Below are 15,293 nucleotides of genomic sequence, written 5' to 3'. Positions count from 1 at the left end.
TTAATTCCGATTTTGGATTGGTATACCATAAAATGCTTAGGAAGTACCTATCTAAAAAATTTCATCATTAATTTGGTTTCGATTTTTGGGTCGTTTTTTTCACATTTTTATGAGTAAAAAATCGGAAAAATAGCTTTTCCGGAATTTGGCCTACAACCAGCACTTAAGAGTCCATAACTTTTCTAAATGATGTCCGGTTTTGGATTGGTATACCTCAAAATGCGTGTGAAGTATCTCTCTAAAAAACTGCATAATTTGTTTGGTTCGATTTTTGAGTCCATTTTTTTTACATTTTTATGATGTCCCCCCTGTCAAAAATCGGAAAATGGCTATTTCGGAAATTGGCCTACAACCAGCACTTAAGAGCCCATAACTTTTCTAAATGATGTACGATTTTGGATTGGTATACCTCAAAATGCTTATGAAGTAGTTCTCTAACAACCAGCATCGTTAGTTTGGTTTCGATTTTTGGGTTGATTCTTTCATATTTTTATGATGTTACCCCTGCCAAAGAACCCAAAAAGTGCAAATTCCAAAAATGGCTCAATTTAGAATTTTGGATAGATTTTTCACATTTTGAAACCCCTCAATAATTAGGAAATTTCTACGTTGTCGTATCATTTCTTAAATGTTTAATTTTCTTGAGTTTTCCCTATTTCTATAAAATAATTTATAAAAAAAAGTTGTTCGAATTCGGGCGCCTTCATCAGGAAACGGCTTCATACTAGATCGATCAACATCTGGACGGGCCTTTATAAAGGGGACCATCGTGGAATTCCCAGACTATTTAAAACAGGTTTTCAGAGTTCAAAGCAAGCTTCCGACATTCTTCTTGGCTTTGAACCCGAAACTAAAAAGTTGCTTGAAATACTAGACCCACTTTCGATACCAAAATAGCGTCACACAGAGAAAAACAAAAAATCATAAACTATCAATAGAATCGACAAAAGAGTATGCATAGATTAAGCTTTTATTGATTCGTAGGCGGAACTCCAAGAATGCATCACATTGTGTTCGACTTTAACGGCCGTCAGAACATTTATAGCCGGCTCTTACTTTTTTTCGAAACGGGTTTCGATAGTTCTGCAGCGTTTTCCCCAATCGAATTCCGGGCAGTTTTGGCCGCGGCGCCATGAACCGGTCGAGAATAACGCGTCTGCAATTGGACAGAAAGTCTGGGGTCGCCGACTGGATGGATTGGCGAGAATTTTAGGATAGTTTTGCATAATCATTTCATAAGCGCACCGCTTAGCATAAGAAACTAGTTGAGTTATGGAGCAACCCGACGGGAATGGTGTCGCTTATTGTTCTAACTGGGTTCTAACTACGCCGGCCGGGTATAAAAGCTGCGCTCCGCAGCCTCAGGATTCAGTCTTGGCCTTTGCCTGTTCAGCACACCTAGCACTAAAAACCAAAACCTTGAAAAATGCGTTTCCTCATCGCCTTCTGCCTGATCGGTGCCGCCTGTGCCCAGTACAACTACGGAGCAGGATTCTCGGGAGCGGCCTCCGATCCGATTCCCAGCTACTCCGGAAGCTCCGGAGTGGGCGACTACGACGGATCCGCCAGCAGCCCGGTCTCGGACTACTCGGCCTCCAGCGAGCTGAACAAGGAGTACTACACCTTCGAGGCCGACGAGAGCCAGTTCGACGATCCCCTGGCCTCCCAAAAGATCGCCGGCTCCGTGAACAAGGGACTGCGCGTGGTGTTCATCAAGGGACCCGAGAACCGTGGCCTGGAGAACGCCGCCCTGGCCCTGGCCAAGCAGGCTGCTGAGCAGCAGACCGCCATCTACGTCCTGAACAAGCAGACCGACATCGGTGACCTGGCCCAGAAGTTCAACGCCGCCCGCCAGAACGCCAACCAGCGTCCCGAGGTGCACTTCGTCAAGTACAGGACTCCCGAGGATGCGGCCAACGCCCAGCGCGCCATCCAGTCGCAGTACGACAACCTGGGAGGCTCCAGCCAGTCCATCAACGGAGGAGTGGCCAACGCCATCAACTTCGCCTCCGCCGCCCCCCACGTCCCCGCTCGCCGTGGCCCCAACTACTCCCCGCCCGCCGCCGCCACGAGCAACTCCTACCTGCCCGCCAACATCCTGCGTCGCCTGCGCATCCGTTAAGGAGCAGAGGAGCCGACAGTTGTTAAATGTGTTGTAGAAATGTAATTGAATAAAAACGAAAATCGATATAAACCAATATATTGTGCGTTGTCTGTGTATCGCGGAGCTAGATCTTCTAAATTTCTGGCTTTGTCAGCGGTTATTGCATTTTTATGCTCGTGTTGTTTGCCTTTATCGCCATTCCTTATAATAACATTTATGCAAAGCTGAATTGCTCTGCGGGTCCGAACAAAAGCCGAGCGCTGCCTACTTTGTAGGCGGAAAAACATTTAGCAGCATTTCAGCGCTTTGTCTTCGAGAAGCTGCGACGTCAGCATCGAACTTGGGTTACTATAAATGTTAACCGCCGCGGTGCTCATAGGCAGAAGCAATTTGTGCTCCAAACCAAGAGAAACTAAACTCAAGATGCGCGCCTTTATCGTAAGTTGTTCAAACAGGATATCTTTGAACTGGCAACTAATGGATTACCCTAATTCTTGATTCCTGCAGGTCATGTGCCTCGTGGCAGTCGCCTGCGCCGATAAGCTCGGCTACAACTACCAGCCCGTGGGCCACTCCAGCTCCGGCCTGTCCTTTGCCCCGGGAAGCGGCAGCATTGGAGGAGGTTCCATTGGTGGTGGCTCCATCGGAGGAGGAAGCATCGGAGGTGGCCTGATCGGAGGTGGTTCCCTCGGCGGTGGATCCCTGGGTGGCTCCCTCGGAGGTGGTTCCCTTGGTGGTTCCCTCGGAGGTGGATCCCTGGGTGGCTCCCTCGGAGGTGGTGCCATCGATTCCGGTCTGGGCGGTCTTGGAGGTCTTGGTGGTCTGGGAGGTGGCGATTCTCTGAGCGCCCCCGTCTCCTACAACGCCCCCGCCCCCGCTGCCGAGCTCGAGAAGGAGTTCTTCACCTTCTCCGCCAACGAACAGGACTTCGATGAGCCCCAGGAACTCGAGCGCGTTGCCAACTCCGTGAACAAGGGACTCCGCGTTGTCTTCATCAAGGGACCCGAGAACCGTGGCCTGGAGAACGCCGCCCTGGCTCTGGCCAAGCAGGCTGCCCAGCAGGAGACCGCCATCTATGTCCTCAACAAGCAGGCTGACATCGGAGATCTCGCCCAGAGGTTGAACGCCATCCGAAACAACAACAACAACAAGCCCGAGGTTCACTTCGTGAAATACCGCACTCCCGAGGATGCTGCCAACGCCCAGCGCGCCATCCAGTCGCAGTACGACCAGTTGGGAGGATCTTCCCAGGCTCATGACGGTGGTGTTGCCCCCGCCCTGAACTTCGCCTCCGCTGGTCCCGCCCAGAAGATCAACGCCCAGATCCCTGAGAACGCCTACCTGCCAACTTCGGTCTTTCGTCGTCGTTTGTAAATAATTCCTAACGACTCCGTTATGAAGCCGTCTTTGTTAAAACTTTTTGTTGAACCCTATTGATTATTTTTACGAAAATACAAAACTTTTAAATCTAACTATCATTTGTTTGGATTTTCCGGGGATGGTGGATATGCTTTCATTTTGCTCGCAAAATTGCAGATTGGGACTTTTCTTGGACTTATTACTTTTCAAATTTATGTTAGAAAAATATTTATTTTAAAAATACAAGACTTATAAAAACCAAAAATATTTTAATAATAAGTTGAATAATATTTCAAAAATATTTTTTAACAAGTTTTAATTAGTCCTTAAAAAAAACTTGAGAATTATTTAAGATGAAAAGAGATTGAAAAAAATGTTTTTTTTTTTATTATTCTGCACGCCAATTTTATAAGGAATATTTTCTATGCAGACTTCCTGAAGACCTTCACTATAAATAGCTCTGGTTATAGCTTAAATATTTGAACTCTATCAAGGATTTTTGGCTTCCAAAAGTGCTGGATGAGAAGCACATCTAAGTACTTCCGCATATTTTAATATAGGCCAAAATTAGTCAAGAAACAAAAAGAAAAACAAATTCGAAATAAAAAACATATTGTTCTCACAACGTTTAAAATTAGTCGCTTAATAAGCGAATAATGTATTCAAAATCAAAGTCAATCAACTGGGGGCGGCATTTCAAACACTTCATTAGACGAATTGCTAATTATAAAGCTTGCGTCATGTTAATAAATCAGAACTAAACAGATGTGTCGACAACGTTTAGGGTGACTAAACGATTGCCGTCGAGTCGGAAAACCCAAGTGCAGATGTCCTACATAAAACAAGCTCCTAGCCTTGCCGAAGAATTTGTGAAAAATATTTGTTTTATATAAAAGCTAATGATGACCCATCTGCATGATAAACTCATTCCGATGTGCTCGCGACATATTAATTGTATAATTTCATATGAATTCTTGTAAAATATTGGACGAAACTTGAAATATTTGAATAACCCGCGACGAGCAGACCCACTGCCCATTGAAACGCAACCGAAAAATTCCACATCGCACATTAAAAACCCGAAGAGCAAAAACCTTTGTAGGCGGCAAAACACAGTGGCATCAAAGAGATCTCCGTGCAGCGAAGACGCCGCGGCGGTATCTTTGTCTTTATCAGCCTCCAAGATGGATTTGTATAAATAATAAAGATCGCTCCTAGCCAGAGACACAATCAGTTCGTACCTCAAAGCAAAAGAACCAGCAATCAGCCCAAGATGCGCGCATTCATCGTAAGTTGTGCGCTCGAGGACCCAAAGGATTACACGCCAGGATAACACTTATTTCTTCCCGTGCCACAGGTTTTGTGTTTGGTGGCAGTCGCCTGCGCCGATAAGCTCGGCTACAACTACCAGCCGGTGGCCCACTCCAACTCTGGATTATCCTTCGCCCCAGGAAGCGGCAGCATTGGAGGTGGCTCCATTGGTGGAGGCTCCATCGGAGGTGGTTCCCTCGGTGGTTCCCTCGGCGGTGGTTCCCTCGGTGGTGGATCCCTGGGTGGATCCCTCGGAGGTGGCTCCATCGATTCCGGTCTGGGCGGTCTTGGAGGTCTTGGTGGTCTGGGAGGTGGCGATTCTCTGAGCGCCCCCCGTCTCCTACAACGCCCCCGCCCCCGCTGCCGAGCTCGAGAAGGAGTTCTTCACCTTCTCCGCCAACGAACAGGACTTCGATGAGCCCCAGGAACTCGAGCGCGTTGCCAACTCCGTGAACAAGGGACTCCGTGTCGTCTTCATCAAGGGACCCGAGAACCGTGGCCTGGAGAACGCCGCCCTGGCTCTGGCCAAGCAGGCTGCCCAGCAGGAGACCGCCATCTATGTCCTGAACAAGCAGGCTGACATCGGAGATCTTGCCCAGAAACTGAACGCTATCCGCGGCAACAACAACAACAAGCCCGAGGTTCACTTCGTGAAATACCGCACTCCCGAGGATGCTGCCAACGCCCAGCGCGCCATCCAGTCGCAGTACGACCAGTTGGGAGGATCTTCCCAGGCTCATGACGGTGGTGTTGCCCCCGCCCTGAACTTCGCCTCCGCTGGTCCCGCCCAGAAGATCAACGCCCAGATCCCTGAGAACGCCTACCTGCCCACTTCCGTCTTCCGTCGCCTGCGAATCTAAGCCGGATGAGCTTTGTACTCCATTCGCTTAAGCTAGAATCTCGACTGAAGAAGTCACTCTTCCTGTTACATGTTGTTGACTAATGCATAATTACACCAATAAATTTGAAATTTAAAAACGAACATCGACAAAGGTCTTCTTTATGTGTTTTATAGAGTGGCGTTTTTATTACGGTTTTGCCATAGAAGCTAATGGTGCATTAAAACCGCCTTGTTCGGCTTGTTTGTTTGCGGATGGGTTGAATATAAACAGTGCCCTTCGAGCCAAAAATATCTCGAATGGTCGACATCGAGATAAGGAAGGCAGATGCGGGCAGGTTTCCTTTGTGAGTATTTAAAGCGATTTAGATGCAGATTTAGTTCGACTTTCCATACAAATCGGTGGACTAATTGTCTGACACAGTCAACTCGCATGCCGCCAGATTAATTGTCTACAAGATTAGATCCACCCACTTTGCCCGGGGGAAGGCATTTATATCGGTCTCCCGACCAAGCGCCAACTGGTTCTTTATCGTCGACAGCTCAAGGTCGCGGAGATGCCAACAACTGTTAGTTGACCTGGTTTTCGAGGCCCGTCGTGTGTGTCACGTACAATTAGAAAGGAATCTCAAGTGCAACCCACATACGAAGACAATCAAGATTTATGCCCAATCGAAACCTGATTAGCCATAAAAACAAAGTCTAATCATTAATTTTATTAAGCTGACGATCACTTTTTTGTTGAAATCATTAACAAATAAGCGGTTCTGTATACATATTCAAGCAAATACAATAAAACAATCGGCTTAACCAAACCAACCAGCCAGCCACTTCGGATTGCAAGAGTCGAGAGCTCGGTTTTTTTGTGCATAAATTATAAGCCAATTATGGGTGAATCACGATTGTTCGAAAAACGACTGGACTCGCACTCGCACTCGGACTCGGTCGTTTAAACTCTGACTCGGATTCGAAATCGCATCTCAAAGTCGTCGGAGGCGGCGCGATTGATGCTGCCCCTGCTCAAAACAATGTGTTAAATGTGTTAAGAGCGAAATTATGTTAGCAGATTAACAGCATTCCGAAAGCCCGATGGCCAATAGCCACTGGCCATTCGCGATCCACGATTCGTGAGCGCAGATCGATGATCGCCGTGTTCCGCCAGCGGGACCCCAATGCGACTAGACGGCTCAATTGACCAGATTTTCTAGTCTAATTTTAACCGTCTTCGCGTTGGCGGTATAAAAGCTAGTTAATGAATAATATGGTCAGCATTCTTCTAGAACTCTTCGCAGACGACAGGTCAAAATGCGTGTCCTCATTATTTTAGGCATTGTGGCAGCGGCAAGTGCCGGAAGTTTATCCGGTTATAACTACGGACAAGGTGCAACCACCAGCATTGGAGGAGGTGGTGGTTCCCAGGTGGTTCCTGCTTTGGCGGGACCAGTTAGCTACAATGCCGCTCCCCAGGCCTCCGTCCACAAAGAGTTCTACAGCTTCTACGCCAACGATGCCGACTTCGAGGATCACGATGCGCTTCAGAGGGCCCTTTCCACGATCAAGAAGAACGTCCGCGTGATCTTCATCAAGTCACCGGAGAACCGTGGCTACGAGAACGCCGTTTTGGCCCTGGCCAAGCAGGCTGCCCAGCAGCAGACCGCCATCTACGTGCTGCACAAGCAGACCGACATCAATGAGCTGGCCCAGAAGTTCAACGCCGTTCGCCAGAACGCCAACAAGAAGCCGGAGGTTCACTTCGTGAAGTACAGGACTCCCGAGGATGCTGCCAATGCCCAGAAGGCCATCCAGTCGCAGTACGATCAGCTGGGCGGTTCTAGCCAGTCCATCAACGGAGGAGTTGCTAACGCCATCAACTTCGCCTCCCAGGGAGCCGCTCCCGTTCGATCCGCTCCACAACAGGTGCCCCAGAGCAACTATCTGCCCGCCTCCATTCTGAACCGCCTGCGTCACTAGAAAATCACGTTGTTAAAGTTGTTGTCGAATAAAAATTATTTAATTTGTAGAAGTTTGTTGTTTACTTTTATAGATCCAATTATTTTTTTTCGTTTTATAGAAACTTTTTTCTTCATTCTGTTTTAGTTTCTGGTTCGATCCAGAATTTGATGTTTCTGCTTATATTTTATATTTAATTTATAATTCCACTACTCAGCTAAAAATCAAATGGAAGACCATAGTTTGTTTTACTAATTGACTGTAATAAAGTTATGAAACCTGATTAGTTCGACTTTTTGGTATTTTTTTACGGCCACCATTTACTCTCTTAGGTATGCAACATATTTTTTTAAGCAGGACTGTAAGCCATTCTGGTTGCATTAAAATACAATTTATGTTTTTTAAATACCCAGGGTGGGTATTTATCATCTAGGCTTAAGTATGTACATTTGTATATATTATGTTGAACCTGTAATTCCCTTTAGTATAAGTCGCTATAAATAGTGACAGTAAGCTAAATAAAAAAAAAAAAAAAATGTTTTTAAAATGTTAATAAATTGCAAAATAAAAAAGTCCTTCTTCTTCTTATATTAACCTGATACTACTGTTACCAGCTTTTTTTTGTGTTCAAAGTTAAGAGCTAAATTTCATGAAAATATTTTTGAACTTGTAAGTGTTTTCCCCCTTAAAGCTTCAGAATTCCTTTAAGCATTTTAAAGAATCAGTTTTAAATTTAAGAGTTGAATTTATTTAAGCATTAGTCAACAATAACTAGGGTTTAAAATCAGTCAAAGAACGCTTGCGTTTTCTGTTCTGTGAGAAGTGAAACGAGCGACTTAGACGCGACGGAAGACCGACGAGGGCAGGTAGGAGTTGTCGGGGCTCTGGGCGGTGGCCTGACGCACTGGTCCGGCGGAAGCGAAGTTCAGGACGGGGGCAACACCACCGTTGTGGGCCTGAGAGGATCCTCCCAGCTGATCGTACTGCGACTGGATGGCGCGCTGGGCGTTGGCGGCATCCTCCTGAGTGCGGTACTTGACGAAGTGAACCTCGGGCTTGTTGTTGTTGTTGCTGCGGATGGCGTTCAGCTTGTTGGCCAGATCACCGATGTCGGCCTGTTTGTTGAGGACATAGATGGCGGTCTCCTGCTGGGCAGCCTGCTTGGCCAGAGCCAGGGCGGCGTTCTCCAGGCCACGGTTCTCGGGTCCCTTGATGAAGACGACGCGCAGGGCCTTGTTCAGGGCAGAGGACACACGCTCCAGCTGCTGGGGCTCATCGAAGTCCTGCTCGTTGGCGGTGAAGGTGAAGAACTCCTTCTCCAGCTCGGCGGCGGGGGCAGGGGCGCTGTAGGAGACGGGGGCGCTCAGAGATTCGCCACCGCCGATGCTGCCACCTCCGATGCTGCTCAGACCACCCAGACCGGCACCTCCGCTGATGCTGCCTCCGATGGAGCCTCCGCCGAGGGAGCCACCCAGAGATCCTCCTCCCAGGGAGCCACCGAGGGAACCACCTCCGATGGAGCCACCACCAATGGAGCCACCACCGATGGAGCCACCTCCGATGCTGCCGCTTCCCGGGGCGAAGGACAGGCCGGAGCTGGAGTGGCCCACGGGCTGGTAGTTGTAGCCGAGCTTATCGGCGCAGGCGACTGCCACCAAGCACAAAACCTGAAGATAGACAAACCGCATTGTAATCCTTGATATCCTGCGGGCTTTCAACGGTATTCAATACTTACAATGAAGGCACGCATTTTGAATTTAGTTCTTTGACTTCGACCACTAAGTTGTGTCTGACGTTTGCATCACCGAAAGGTCCAATATTTATACGAAAACCACCGATCGGTGTCACTAGACTGCGCTCAAGTTCATGCAGACTTACCACCGAAGTTGTTGTTGCTGCTTGGCTTGGAGCATTTTTAAGTAACTTCTTCGGCAGCTTTTGTCTCTTGAAATGCTATCCACCTTCGAAAAACGTCGCTGGCTGAGATAAAACAATGGCCGAAGCCGTCGTGAACAAAGCGCATCGATAGCTAGCCGCCCTATTCTTGCAAATGCCGGCGTTGACTTTATGCAAATTTCCCGCATCTCAGCCGAAGTGGCAGTACCATCTCCGAAATATAATATTTAGGCAGAAGACATAGCCGTCAAGTTGTAATCCAATAGGGCAGCAGGCTCTGCGCAGAGGAAGCGGCCAGAAAGCTGAAAACTCGTTTAGCAAAAGCCACTATAAATGGTCATGCTTTCGGTAAATGAAACGATTTTCTTCATATTTTTGTATGCTAAAACATTTGCCGGAGCACCGAAACGAGTTCGAAAACGACTCGGGTTTTCTACACTTTTTAGTTGGTCCAGCCGCATATTTCTAGCTGGGAATTCCCAGCGATTATTGCTCCCCTCTTTGGTATTTGGAATATGGTATTCGGTGTTTGGTATTTGGGACTGGCCGCTCTAGGGTTTGGCCATTCGATACTGAAACAGAGCTCATTGGGTGGGGGAAACAATGGCTCCAAAACGGATAGAAATCAATTTTCGCCAGCACTTTTTTGCGCATCCATTCATTCATCCGTCCATCCAGCCAACCATCCATCCATCTATCTATCTAAATAGCAGTCTGTCGATCTGTCCGAAGTCCGGCCATTTAACCTGTGGCAAAAACACGGTTTGGCTTGGCAAAATAGAAGCCATAAAGTTAACAACCGTTGCGACCTTGAGGTTTTTACTGTTGGCCAGCACCCGAAGCTATTCGGAATTCGGCGGTAATCAGCTGGCGCCAGGCGACCATTTAATCTGATCAGCGATTATCACGTTTTTCATCATGGTTTATTGATATCATAAAAATTATTGTTTTTTATTTTGGCAAATTTCGTGGAGCAGGGGGGCAAAAGCAGCAACAAAACCGCTGAAAACCGATTCGATTTGCATAATTAAAGAGCTGTATCGGAGAAATACCCAAGATCCATATTTAAGATAGCCAAATCGATTTGCAAATCAATAGTGGCGAATGCCAATCGCGGTTATGACTAACATATTGATTGATATCACGGATAACTATAGCGATGAGTAACTTGAGGAGAGGGTCACTGAGGAAATCCGCCGAGATTCCATGATATCACTTTTTTCCTTCATGACCGACACACAAGTCTTTCGTTCTACATCTAATGGAGTGTGTCTGCACCCCAACTCCCCGCTGGCCAGAACCTAATCAAGATTCACACTCGAGGCAATAACCTAAAGTCAAAAGCAATTTGTCTTGGCTTTGTGTGCGGCCCCACCTTTTTGCCCACCAACTGTTGCGGATCGACCAATGGCCAGCTCCGCTGCCAGCTTCTCAGCTTCTCGGCCAACTCAGTCGCTGGTGGCAATGTCATATGCAAACTAAACAAATGTAAACATAATAAAACAAACCAGCTACAATTTCAAGGTCTCGGGCGCCACACGAACGAACATAAAAGATGCACGCAGCAGCGACATAAAAAGTGGTCAAAAGCGGGGAAGAGTTTTCAGCTCGGACTCGAAGATAATAGCGTTCGGACGACGTTGGCGTATCGATAAATAAAAATAAATAAAATGGGGCCCCGCCGGACAGAGAAACTCCGGGAGGGAATCCGTCGCACCGCTTTATGTAAATGGCCGCTGGGGTCAATCGATCTATTTACAAAATCTGTCAGTGTTTATTATTTCTCCCATTATTTTTCCCGCTTCTAGACATCCAGGCAGCCCCCATATTACTTTATTGCCATTGTTCTGGCTTTTTGTATGTCGAATCGAATAAAATTGTGCACTTAATTTATTCGGCTATCACCTGGATGGCGTCAAAACCGGGCGGTGCCTTTCAGGTGCAAAAATCCAATCAAATCTGTCGCCTTACCATAAATTGGAGCATTAGTAATTTCCTTAAATCATAAGCTTTATCTGCGCAAAATTTGCAATTCGAAGCCCAGAAAAACAAGTTTGTTTGCTTCTTGCCTTTCTTTTGCAAAAATGTTTGGGGCTGCCGCCTTTTAGAACTCTTTTACGAGCGGACCGCTTGTTCTATTCTATTCTTTTCTTATTTTGTTTGTTTTTTTCCCAAAATTCGTTTCCGCATGCCAGGCGACAAATACAAATATGTTTTACTAAAAAAGCTGACTGGCTGGCCACAAAACCGTTTCGGTGTGCAAAAAAAAAAAAATATGCAAATATATTAAATTTGATATGCAAATAGCCGATATCAATTATTGCAAGCGCAAAAGCCCGAACCAAAACGAACCGAACTGAAACTAAACTAAAGCTTATGCTAAAAAAGAGCGATATTTCAAAAAACTGGCCGCGAGTGCTGAAAGGAATAAATCAAATCAAATTTCGCCGAGCTGGCTAATTTGTTTAGCAAATTGTGTTAGCAATAAAAACATTTTGTATTGACAATCAAACGGCAACGACGACAGATGCTTATTATTATTTTGCGTGTTTTTTCATGTTTTTTATTGTATTTTTTTGCGCAACCAGCTAAGTGGCCAAGATTATTTATTAAAAAGATGAGAGTAACAGAGATTTTTGTTTATGCGCGTTAATCAGCCGAAAAAGCCCCGGGAAATTGACACCACACTCGAACGAAACATCAGAGAAGCAAACACCAATTGCCTGGCAGCTAGAAAAAAAAAGAACAAATAAGAGAAAAATCCCGCACCATTGCGCGATATCCACAGAGTTATAGCAAAAAACGAGCAAATAAATTCTCGGCTTACTGCGTGAGCCTTGGCGGCCCCAAGAAGGCAATAAATTATTTTCGAGGCCTCCTTAGTGCGAGTCCTAAGCTAAAAACATGGAATTGTCTGCTGTGTAGTGCACATTGTCGGCGACAGTTGAGCTCTCCATTTTATTTTAATTGCAGGCCTGCCTTTGCCTAATGCGAGCTTAATGTCCCAGTTTCAGGATCCCAGCTCTTTACGAGCGACAACAGGGCCCCAGTGCAAATTGTCGTTTAATTTATTAAGCAGCGACTATGCCGGCTTTTAATATGAATATGTGTGCAAAACACTAATTACAGATACGCCACGCCCACGCCCGCGCCCACGCCCACGAACATGTATATAGTAATTAGAAAATAAGAACACATAGGCGTAGATATTGCGCCCGTTCGCATCTCACTGGCTGACATAAATTTGGCGCAACGCTGCGTATACGTAATGAAAGCACACTCACAATGGAGCGCCTACTAACTCAATCCGCAGAACACCGGTGGAAAATCAACTATGGAGCGAGGCCAGCCACGATTTCTGGTTGTCCGAGTTCCAAACTGGTCTGACCCAACTATCACCTGGCTGACCTGGTATTCCCCAGTCCATTTCCATTTCCATTTCCATTCCCCCCTCGAAATTTATCGCCAACTTGAACTTGAAGATGTCGCCATGCCCATTTGCATTTCTAATGAAAACGTCACCAGAACTCGAACGAGCGAACCTCTGCCATCGGCGGTGGTCGAGCATAGAGCTTTGTTTTCGGGTCGAGAGAGAATTAGCATATTTACATAATACCTAGGTGCACCCCGTTGAGTGGCTGCTGTGAAATATGCTACGAGCCGAGTGTCCAACTCTTGCTTAATTGAGGCAAATATTTTCACATCTCGTTCGAAAGGGGGTTCGGGAGGCGAAATGGGTCAGGGTGGATTAATGGGCTCTTGTTACACGCACTAAGTACGTTTCGGCAAGTGCCTAATGTTTCCACAAGCGAACGAGTGTTTGCCCGTTGACAATAATTTGGATTTTTAGCATGCTCGCACTTGTGTTGTTAAATATTTTTGCAAGTAATTCCATCAGCTCGTTGGGAATTTGATTTTATGGCATGCTTGACTTTAACGAAGGGCAAAGGCGACGGCGAAAGCGACAGTGACGGTGAGTGCTGTGCGTATACTTGATGTGCTTTAAGGATAGCTTTAGCTCGGTCTGTCATATTGGGTATTCCTCGACGACACTCAGCATCCTGGACCGCCCCTTTATGCGCTGCACATGACAATGAGCAGGAATCGTGGCCCACGCCGGGATATCGCCCATTGCCCGCACTTGTCACGTCCGATTCAATGGGCAAGGGCATGCGGATAGGGAATTCGAGGGTCAGGGGTTCGGGAGTTCAGGGGTTCGGGGGTTACGCGTTAAGTGATGCCGTGTTGTTCCGTTAAAAGTGACTTTAGCACGTGTGCTGTCCAAGTTAGATCAGCATCGGCATCCGCATCGGAATCAGCATTCGCATCCGCATCGGCATCGGCATCAGAACAACTTGGCGAAAGTACGCTAACGGGGCGAACTGGCAAACGATCTAATAACAATTCCTGGAACGTCCCGTCGCTTCTAGTTGCCCAGTAGCCTTTCAAGACGACAAGGCTGCGATGTTGCGTGGTTTAATCAATCAGCAAACTAGTTGCACGTGCTGTCAGAACTCGACTTCCCTTTACAGAAAACCGGGGAACGGGCACTTTGGGCATTGACTAGGCTTAGCCGCCGTAATTTATGAACTTGGTCAGGCTTATTATTATTGGAAATTTCATAAATTATTAGCCAAGGTTATCATGTTTGGCCAACATTGGGGTGACCTTATTTTTCACGTACGTGAGCAGGTGACAGATCTATCAGACCCGCTGACATGCACACTTTACCGTGGGAATAGGAATACATCCATATCCTGCCCTACTTGTTTGCCCTCCGCCGATACTGTTGCCCTATCAATAAGCCTGGAAACAGGTCGCAGTTGTTTTGGCTTTTACCGCGCGTCACGTTTCAAATTTATTACACGCAGAAACTCTTCAATTTGGCCAACGCCTGTCAATTTTGCCGGCGGGTTGTTTTTGGGAGAATGGCTTCCAGCAGGACGAGGCGGAACTATTTAATTATCCGCTCCGTATTGACTGGCCACCGTTGGTGGATTTCTCTGTTTTCGTTTCATTCGGCGGATTCAAAACGATTGCGAAAGTACCTAGGCCTAATCTCTGGCCAAAACAAACAACCGCCGAATGTCACTTGGCAGTCTGATTGCGAAACAAATAAAAGTGCCAGGATGGCGCTGGCAGGGATGATGGGTGGGTGTCGGATTTTGGATTTGGCCAACAGCAGGCCGTGACTGACGCTTATCAATATTTGCACAGTAACGAGGCGAAAATTTTCTTCTTCTTTTTTTGGGGCGGCTTACTGAAAGGCAAATAAGAAATTTCAAAGTAATCAAAAACTCATTGTGCTGCTATCTCGCTCTTGGTCCATTCCAGTTGTCCCTTTCTTTCTCGTGATTTTTTTTGGGATGGCAACTATATTTTTATGACCATGCTTTGGTTATTGCAAATTGCAAAAGCAAAACGCCCTCGCACACATTGCCACTTAGCCCGGCATTCAATTGCCGTTAAGCGGCCCAGCAGTAATAGCACACTGAGCGAAAAATGTTGAACCTAATATAAGAACAAATTCAAAAAATCTGGAGATTTGCTCAATTAGGTTTACAATAGGAAGGTGAAGAAAGACTTTCGTTTTGAATTGTGGTAACTAATGCTTTTTAAACCTTAAAGGTAATATTTTCTGTGTAGTTATAGATTTTTTTTGACTTTAGAACCCTAATAGCAGACCATTAAACCTTAATTTAAGACATAGCAATTGACATTGACAATTTTCCCGATTTTAGATTGCTTCTGGCTTTCTTTCTGTGTGCGACCACAGTTACAACGGCGGTGGCAACAATAATAACAGCAACAATGGGCCGGCATCTAAACACGTTT

At 46.4% G+C, this 15,293-nt stretch overlaps 4 protein-coding genes across 4 annotated transcripts; 3 read left to right on the top strand and 1 right to left on the bottom strand.

Annotated features, from left to right (window-relative positions):
• The first annotated feature begins 1,376 nt into the window (after positions 1–1,376).
• LOC108095917 lies at positions 1,377–2,137 on the top strand. Its single transcript, XM_017197244.1, has one exon. The coding sequence runs from the start codon at positions 1,427–1,429 to the stop codon at positions 2,120–2,122; it is 696 nt and encodes a 231-aa protein (XP_017052733.1). The 5' UTR covers positions 1,377–1,426; the 3' UTR covers positions 2,123–2,137.
• A 330-nt stretch (positions 2,138–2,467) lies between these two features.
• Positions 2,468–5,756, top strand: LOC108095911 (glycine, alanine and asparagine-rich protein-like). The gene is given in 5 exon segments (XM_043209269.1): positions 2,468–2,542; positions 2,612–3,474; positions 4,682–4,751; positions 4,821–5,105; positions 5,107–5,756. Coding segments are annotated over 5 exon segments (1,761 nt in total). The 5' UTR covers positions 2,468–2,527; the 3' UTR covers positions 5,635–5,756.
• A 986-nt stretch (positions 5,757–6,742) lies between these two features.
• LOC108096014 lies at positions 6,743–7,632 on the top strand. Its single transcript, XM_017197364.1, has one exon. The coding sequence runs from the start codon at positions 6,918–6,920 to the stop codon at positions 7,581–7,583; it is 666 nt and encodes a 221-aa protein (XP_017052853.1). The 5' UTR covers positions 6,743–6,917; the 3' UTR covers positions 7,584–7,632.
• Positions 7,633–8,287: 655 nt separating this feature from the next.
• LOC108096013 (glycine, alanine and asparagine-rich protein) lies at positions 8,288–9,402 on the bottom strand. Its single transcript, XM_017197362.1, has 2 exons — positions 9,298–9,402; positions 8,288–9,229 (listed from the first exon to the last, which is right to left on the bottom strand). Exons 1-2 carry the CDS (start codon positions 9,310–9,312, stop codon positions 8,399–8,401), a joined length of 846 nt encoding a protein of 281 aa, XP_017052851.1. The 5' UTR covers positions 9,313–9,402; the 3' UTR covers positions 8,288–8,398.
• Positions 9,403–15,293: the final 5,891 nt, after the last annotated feature.

Source organism: Drosophila ficusphila, unplaced genomic scaffold (assembly GCF_018152265.1).
Source record: "Drosophila ficusphila isolate 14025-0441.05 unplaced genomic scaffold, ASM1815226v1 contig_791, whole genome shotgun sequence".
Taxonomy (NCBI): domain Eukaryota; kingdom Metazoa; phylum Arthropoda; class Insecta; order Diptera; family Drosophilidae; genus Drosophila; species Drosophila ficusphila.
Note: the sequence above shows the minus strand (reverse complement) of the source record. Positions and strands in the feature narration are given on the sequence as shown.